We start from the raw sequence: 8,673 nt of genomic DNA, 5'->3' as shown, positions 1-8,673 counted from the left end.
GAGCACCTACCACTCAGGGGTGGCAGTGCCTACCTCCTTCAACTATGGTTCCAGGCAGCCCATCTTTATTTGTATTGTTATAGGAAATCAGAGCTAAGGATCAACCATAGGGACATCTTGTATCTTAACATTAGGAATTTCAGTGTGGGCTTATGGCACAAGTTCCGTTGGTGAACCTTAGGAAGAGACTCGATTAAAGACGTAGGGCTGGATTCTGCTGGGGAGGAGCTTGAACGCCATTCCAAGAATTCTCATGACCATCAGGGAGCTTGGTTTGTCCAAGGACATGGTTCAACCTCTAAACAATAAGCAACCAGTATATACTAATCAGGAGGTCTGAGTGGCTGCTGCCTTCCAGGGGGATGTCGTTTTGATTAGAGCGAGGTAGATGCGATTGTTCTCCTTCAGCTGGAAGTCAAAAGGGAATTTGGGAATGTCCTGACCCCAGAGAATACAGAACCAGAAAACCAAGGCCATTAGTTAGGAAAGTGTGTCATCAAGGTGTATGTCTTGGCTAAGTTCCTGCAGCCAACTCCAATGCCAAGCCCCGCTTCCCAGCTTCCCGTTGATGGCTGCGGAAGAGGAAAATAAGTTGCCAATAAGAGGCCAAGATGGCAGTGGAGTGAATAGGGGGAGACACATTAAAGCGGGGAGAGGTACAGTACTCCCAGGTGTTGTATTTAATTGTTACATTTAAGGGGATCCTGTTCACTAAGACTTTTCCTTGTTTGGGGTGGATGCACAGTGTGAGTGGGAAGGCGCGCCCCTGTGGCTTCTGAGGCTCAACCTTCTGTGCTGAAGAAGGAAATCAGGCGCCTCCTCCACAGTCCCCCTCTCCCAGGGCACAGGGCTGCCCCAAGGCTTTCCTGAGCTTGCCAGGCTGGAGGGCTACATGGGACGAGCTCCGGACCAGGTGCAGCTGGGGACGCTGGTGGATCCCCTATAGAGTCCAGGTAGCAAGCCCAGAAGAACCGCCGCGGCCCTTCCAGAAATCTCTGCATCTGTGCTGGCAGCACCAGCAGCGTTCGGCTCACAGAGTGCCACGCTGGGCAGGACGAGGGGATCCGCAACCCGCTTAGTGGCTCCAGGTGGAGCAGGTTGCGGGCAGCCACTGAGCCCCGGCAGACGCGGGCCTGTGGGCATCCTCCTTTGAGCACACCCCACGCGGTTTCTGGGTGCTGAGTGGCCGTGGACCCTGCTCAGCCCGGGTGCGTTCAATGTCACACAGGCGCTGCTCCGCTCGGGTCACCGGATGCCTTTTCTGCTTTCTGGGATCCACAGGCTGAAAGAGCAAAGCCAAAGCCATCTGCACGCAGCGCTCCTATAAATAGCGCTCCGGTGCCCTCTCGGCGCTGTCCCTCCCGCCTGCGCTGCGCGCCAAGACACAAAGTTGTACGCAGGGACACAGGAACACAGGGCAGTCGGCGCCCTGCACCTCAGAACTGATTCCGAAATTTGGTGCTTTCCGCGCGAGGGACTCGATTGAGCCGCCTACCTGCATCGGAGTGACACCGGGCTTTGGGGGAATTTTTGACCAAGCGCAAGTGGGAGTCGCTAGCATTTTGTCCATGAACACAACCTGGCGTTCTTCTCATCCCCGGAAACACCTCCTGCCTCTGTAATTTGTTCCTGCGCCAGCCAGAGTCCCTCGGACAGGACCGACACCCACACCGCCTGGCACTTGCCACCCTGGCGTTTCCTCGCTGAGTCCTGTATTCAGCTCTGTGCTTCACCCCGGAGTACTTGGGTTTGGGGTGAGAATTCATTTTGTTCCTTCGAGGTGTGATCGAGGGGGCCTGGAGACTTTTATATGTCAAGGGACAAGTGTGGCTGCAGGGGCCCCAGGCAAAACTGATTTTGGGGCGGAGGAGGTTAGGGTAGGGAGTTCTGCATGAGCTGCTTAAAGGACAAAGGTAACAGAACCAGCCAGCCAGCTCGAAGGGAGACTTCAACCCAGAGAATTGGTGGAAGTGCGCGCGCCGCAGCCGCTGCCTTTCCTGCAGCGCTGTCGATTTAACCACTGGCATCTTCCCGAGCTCCGGGATCCCCGGGTGGCAGGCGCCGCCCCGAGCAGAAGAGCCAAGCTGCGGCTTGGGCACCCGGCTCACCATGGGCTCCACCATGGGCTCCGTGCGCCGGGCGCTGTCCGTGGTACCCGCTGTTCTGCTGGTTCTCGCACTGCCTGGGCTGCCTGTCTGGGCACAGAATGACACCGAACCGATCGTGCTGGAGGGCAAGTGTCTGGTGGTGTGCGACTCGAACCCAGCCACAGACTCCAAAGGATCATCTTCTTCCCCTTTGGGGATATCGGTCCGGGCAGCGAACTCCAAGGTGGCCTTTTCGGCGGTTCGGAGCACCAACCATGAACCATCCGAGATGAGCAACAAGACACGCATCATTTACTTTGATCAGGTAAGACCCCCGAGGGATGCAGGGTGCTCAGTGGGTGGGTATCTCAGGGGAGCTGCCTGCTCAGATTAAGCTAGTATGATTAGGAAGGATGTGGTGAGATCATTTAAGCGGCCACCTCCCTGAAGGTGTCAGTCTGAAACTTGAGCTGCCTCCCTTCCCCAACAACAGCAGCCCCCATTCCTCCTCAGTGAAGGTCCGAGGCCAGGCCAGCGCGGTGGGGTGGTTTGGGAGTGCAGAGGCAGGCACCTGGAGATGAAGACAAGTTTAGCAGCAACAGGTCATCAGGGGCTGAAGGGAATGAATACTGTCCCTGGATGCTGAGATCTATTGGTAGAGAACTTGGCCCTCTGGCTCAGACTTAACAGCAGGTACCCCTGAGATGTTGTGATGCGGCCCTAGAAGACAGCCCATAAATGTTTGAATTGTGTTTCCTGGTGGAAGCTCATCTCTCCAACAAGGACCCCACAAGGTGCAGGGACCCTCCTAGGTGGAAGCAGAGAATTGGGGGTGGAGTTCGGGGGTCAAATATAATATTCAGGGCTAGAAGCTAGGTTCACTATGCAGAGTCCAGTGTAGCTGGATCAACACCACCCTGCCTGGTGTAGCTCAAAAACCCTTCTTGCTACTACTTAGAAAAGTTGTCCATGCAGGAAGAAAGGGGATTGAGTAATTGTGCAGAGCTTGGGTAGTTAAGCGCTGGGGAGCTGGGTTACTCTTTCTAGGCTTGGTTCAGTTTCTGCAGGGCACTGTAAGTTGCTGAGGAGACACGGAATTTGAGGTTGCAGGAGGGGATGGGGCTGAACTGATGAACGGGGAAGCTTCTACTGAGTGGCTCAGCGCTGTGTGGACTGGAGTGATGAGCAACCGCAGGGTATCAGTTTAACAAAGCCCCTCTAGGGCAGAAGCCCAACTCCAGCATTTTGTGTCCAACCCCAACAGTACCTGGAGACTGTCTATTTCTAAAGTCACAGTTTGCAGTTGTATGCAGAGCCTGGTGGGCAGGTTAAGTGGGGCTGCGGGATGTGCCAGAAAAGACTCGGGTGACATTTGTGCTCCTTACTTAATTCTAAGTTATACACTTGCCAGCTGGTCAGGGGCAGAAATGTCTCCCTAGAGGGTCAGTAATGGATAACTATAAATTAAAACAAATGAATTAAGTAGTCCCTTTGGAGATTTTGGTGCAGTATTTAACAAAGTGATAGAAAGAAAGCATACCACCACCCCTGGTTGCTGTTTTAGTGCATTATTTAAATGTTGGATCCCTGTGGACATTGTGCTATCTTTGTTTGGGCATTCTTTTCAATGACCTTCCCATCAATTAGAAGAGGAAAGGGATTTTTCTTTTGTTCAGAGAGCCATGCATCTTAGAGACAACAAGACACATTTAGTTATAAATCTTGATGTGCTTGGATGCTTCAATTACCCTGTGGAGTCCACATCCAGCTTTGTGTTTACTAATCAACACTAATCAGGCACCTCTATTTTGTTAATGAAAGATGCCTCTTGTATCTGAATCAGGAAGTCTTGGCTAAGCACCTTACATTATTTTGAATGTGCTGGGAAAAGATGTTTTTGTCAACATTTTGTCAGGGAATCTTTCACAGCTGGTGATGGTACTATAGGAAGTCTATCTGATCTCAGGTCAGAACAGAGAGTTGATGCTTATGGGGAATAGGCTCAGATCTCAGTAAAATCGCACACATATTTGTATTTCAAGCAGGGCTGAGCCTGGTGCATTTACCTAAATGTTCTAAGTATTCTGACATCCTGGCGTGTTGTGTAGAGGCGGTAGTGTGCTCTGAGGAAATGATGCAGGAAGTGTGAGTGTAGTAATTTCAACAAGATGATGTTTAAAACAGATATAAACAGACTGATTCTGATAAACAGAAAATATATCTTTAGAGACACATCGGACTTTTATGGATTTATTCCTTGGTGAGACATGAAAGAAAGCCTCCTTGTTTAGTTCTGGCTCTTATGCTCTCTTAGAAAGGGACTTACCTCTGAGACACTGAAATTTAACTGAGGACTCACTGAAATACAGAGTTAATGTCATAACCAGGGCACACATCGTGGGATATAAGGTGTGTAGTAGCTTTCTTAGAAACAGTGCTTAACTTCACTTTTCACTTTTGACCCTTAAACTTCAAATGGACTTTAGGTGACTGATAGGATCAAACAAGACACTGAAGAACACAGAAAGGCCACTTAGTTTACTGTCTGCGCCCTTCTCTTGGCATCTAGCCAGGGCTGATTCATCACCAATGTATTATGTTAAGGCTTAGATGGCAAATAAACAAAACGAATGGCCGTGGATTGAGGAGAGCCCTGACAGAGGCTTGGGGATGAACCTGGCTTTCCCAGCTCTGTGGTAGCAACTGTTGGTGTCATGAATTATACCCCATGGTGGAGGGGGTATGCCTCTGTGAGGTGTCCCAAGATTGCTGCATAGAGCTCATGGATGTCGATTGGCTGGCTGGATAACGTCAGTTCTGGACATTGGGAAGGCTTATAGACTATGGAGGCATAACTGTGTAGCAGATGCCTTCCATCTGATCCTGCATGAAGCTAATACAAACCTTCATGTGTTGCTTTGATGACCCTAGAGACATCTGGCCTCAAAATTGAGGCATGAATACAACACTGTTGTTTTATTTTTATTTTTGCCTGTTCTATTTAAAAGGTAGAAGAACCTTCCATTATGCACATCTGTTTCCCAAGTCACTTAAGAGGAAAGAAATAGGATTAGCTGTTTTATTCTCTATTGTTTCTAAAGTTAGTTATTGAAAAAAAGAAAGAGAGGAGAGAAGAAGAGAGAGAGAATGAAGATATAAAGGAAAGAAGGACAGAGGGAGGGAGAGAGGAAGAAAGGGAAGGGAAGAAGGAGGAGAAGAAGAGGGAATTTATCTTATTCAGTCAAAAACTGTCACACTTTGCCATTGTTTGTTGTTTCCTCTATAGATCCTGGTTAATGTGGGCAATTTTTTCACACTGGAGTCTGTCTTTGTGGCACCGAGGAAAGGAATCTACAGTTTCAGTTTTCATGTAATTAAAGTCTACCAGAGCCAAACAATCCAGGTATGTGCTTCGACCTACGTGCTCCCTGCTTCTGCATTCAAGCATTCACTCAAAGATATGCTTGCATTAATTGTCCACCTTTTGATTTATTTTCAAAACATTCAATTTGCATTTTTCCTTATAACATCCATTTGGGAATTGACAAAAGTCACATAGAAAAATAAGCAATTGAAGGTATTACCCTGATTATAACCTGATAAATAAAACAAAACAAAATAAATAAAACACAGCTCTTTTGACACAAATATCTACAGATCTTGATTTTATCTCATTCCTGAGCAAAAGTTACTCAAATTTATAAGGAAAAATTATAGAACTTTACAAATGAGTGTTAAATAAACAAAACAAGCTTGCTATTACTTAAAAAGAATAAGATGCAACAAACTATTGAAACAACAATAACAAAACACAGCTTGGCAAAACCTTCATGACACAAATCTCTACAGACGATCTTGGTTTTATCTCATGCCTGAACAAAAGTTATACAAACTTACAAGGAAAATAAATCTTATAAAAATGTACAAGTGGATATTAAATGAGCAAAGCAAATTGAGTATCATTTAAAAACTATGAGATACAATTATCCATTGAAACCAAGCTACCAGGGAATGGCTGATGATACTTTTGAGAAATAACGCACCCAGCACATCATGCCACAGTTTCTTTTTGCTTCTCCTGTCCTAGGAACTTCTTCCCAGTTACAATTGTGTGGTTAGTGACAGGTCTTGTGTTGTGCTTGCTCAGACAAGCTTGGTCTTACACACTAGAGCAGATACAGAGATATTTATTGGAGTATTAAAATAAATCAATAGTAAACAATGATACATGTCTATGGAATTCTCAGATACGTTATATTGAATGTTTAGCATTTGTATTACATTTTGTGTCTCTGTGGTGGTCATCTGTCACTTTTTTATATTCTAGTGACTTGATCAATTGACCAACCTTAGATTGAATCTCTTCCATATTAATTTTAACCTAGAAAAAGAGAGTGTGTAAAGATCACATCTGCTTCCCTGGAAACTCTGACATTTCAAATGACTTTTGTTGTTGCTCAGATTTCAGAAAAGGAGACACCTACTCAGATGCTGGCAGAATCTGGCTGTGTCTGAATCTGTCAGGTCCCAACATTGGGAAGCCACCTGTCTTCTTTATTACCAAAAGGTTGATGTTGAGTATGTGAGGTCAGTACAGTAGTTAGCTTTGTTTACAGGCTGAAGGAAAGCCAGTTTTCACATGACTAGGTGGCTCTTCGGATGGCATTATTTTTGTGAGTACTTGAGAAAATTTCCATAGGAACACACACATACATTAAATCTGACCCCCCCGTATGTCCAGTTTGAAGGGAAAGGAGACTATTTTCTGAGTAACAAATGTTTGACCATTTCCTAGCACACGTTTTGATTTTAAAGGTAGCTTTTCAGTGGTCATCTTTCTCCTTCCAGGTGAACTTAATGTTAAATGGGAAACCGGTCATATCTGCATTTGCTGGGGATAAAGACGTGACCCGAGAAGCTGCCACTAATGGAGTGCTGCTGTACCTGGACAAAGAAGACAAGGTCTACCTAAAGCTGGAGAAAGGTAACTTGCTCGGTGGCTGGCAGTACTCCACATTTTCTGGCTTTCTGGTGTTCCCGCTATAGAACTCAACTCCTCCGTGATGCCCATGGGTGAGAGCACCCACCCTTGGGTTCCTGGAAGACCACTTTTCACCCTTGGATTGATGTCTCTTATTGTTTTGTTCATGAGTGACTATGGATTCTCTTTAAGAATTCTAGACCTGTCTGGACAAATGCAAAGTGTCACAGATTATTTTCATGTGTGTGCCAGTTTCCTTATGTGTGAATCAGGACTCCAAAGCTGGAAATCCCTAAATCTGCTTACAAGTTAACAGTCAGAAGCTGTCTCAAGGTTTGTCCTGTTTAGTTTCCTGCTATTACTGCATTGTGGTTTTCATTTCTTTGTTTCTGAAAGACCAACAAGTAGGTCTGAAAGTTAGAAAACTTGGAAGTTCTGACTTCAGTGGTGATCACGGGACTGCCAAAGACTCGTATATATTGTGTGGACACAATGATTACACTTGTTTTTTTTTTTATTATAATTACTTTGGAATTGGTTTGTTTTGTTCTCTTAAGGTAACTGGGATTGTATTTTAGTGACTGGCATAGTGTTTTCTCTACCCATAAGGTAACAAATGGCTTGCCTCAAAATGTACCTTAACTCTGAGCTCACCCACATGACCTCCCTCCTGCTCCCTAAAATGAATGCTCCATAGTTGTATTTTAATTATATATGTGAAAGAGTCATATTTTCCAAATTATATTTTCTAATAGGAAAAATAGATCCTAATCTGACAAAGAAAAAGTTACTTACCCCAACTCTAAGTGCTCAGTCCCCAAACCTTGGCAAAATAGCTCTCCTTGGTGGAAAAATCTTATACTTTATTGCCAACTTTAATTAATGTGATTGATAATAACCACTTTATTAAAAACATAGGGGATTATTTTCCCCTTCAACATGACCACTTTATTAACTGGAGATGGTATGCCCTTGTTTTTAATTATATCTATTTTTCAAATCTCCTATTGTGTTTGAAATATCATCTGGTTTTGCCTTAATTCCTTAACTTGTATATATATATATATATATTTATCTGTTCAGCTAATATTAAATCCAGATATTCCATAACAAAATTTAGTGCAATATCTTATTTTGTCTTTTGTATAGGTCATACGAATTCATAAAATTATTTATGTCTCTGTTGCAGAATAAAGATTATTATATGTTAGTAGGATGGTTGGTTGGTTCCTTTCAGTTCTGAGAATGTATCTTCTATGTAGTTTCTCCCTTTCCCACTATCTTCTCCCTTTCCCACTACCTCCTGGGTCCTTCCCTCTGCCCCACTTCCTTCCTTCTTCCCTTCCCTCTCTTCTTCTAGTTTCTTCCTGGAGTTAAAAACAAAAATGAAAACCTTTCTTGAGTTTTCAGGTAGTGTTCTTTGAGTTGATATAGGAAATCTTTACTGTATTTAATCTGTCCAAATCCAGGAGTTGCAAGTTTGCCAAAAGGGAATCAATGAATTTAGAAAACTCTCCCTTCACAAGGACTTGTGAGGAAAATGAAGTTAAAAAGATGTCTTAAAATATCATGAGGTTGCTCCAGGGATGAATGAGTGGTGACCAG

The 8,673-nt window shown here is 44.8% G+C and overlaps 1 protein-coding gene across 1 annotated transcript; it reads left to right on the top strand.

Moving 5' to 3' along the window:
- Nucleotides 1–783: 783 nt before the first annotated feature.
- On the top strand, nucleotides 784–8,278 carry Cbln4 (cerebellin 4 precursor). Its single transcript, XM_036184690.1, has 3 exons — nucleotides 784–2,412; nucleotides 5,374–5,490; nucleotides 6,936–8,278. The coding sequence occupies exons 1-3, from the start codon at nucleotides 2,110–2,112 to the stop codon at nucleotides 7,131–7,133; spliced, it is 618 nt and encodes a 205-aa protein (XP_036040583.1). The 5' UTR covers nucleotides 784–2,109; the 3' UTR covers nucleotides 7,134–8,278.
- The last annotated feature ends 395 nt before the right edge of the window (nucleotides 8,279–8,673 follow it).

Source organism: Onychomys torridus, chromosome 4 (assembly GCF_903995425.1).
Source record: "Onychomys torridus chromosome 4, mOncTor1.1, whole genome shotgun sequence".
Lineage (NCBI taxonomy): Eukaryota > Metazoa > Chordata > Mammalia > Rodentia > Cricetidae > Onychomys > Onychomys torridus.
Note: the sequence above shows the minus strand (reverse complement) of the source record. Positions and strands in the feature narration are given on the sequence as shown.

Coding starts and splice junctions, on each gene's coding strand:
- Cbln4 (XM_036184690.1), top strand. CDS start 2,110: ATGGGCTCCACCATGGGCTCCGTGCGCCGGGCGCTGTCCGTGGTACCC. Junction 2,413..5,373: donor GCATCATTTACTTTGATCAG/GTAAGACCCCCG, acceptor TTTCCTCTATAG/ATCCTGGTTAATGTGGGCAA. Junction 5,491..6,935: donor ACCAGAGCCAAACAATCCAG/GTATGTGCTTCG, acceptor TTCTCCTTCCAG/GTGAACTTAATGTTAAATGG.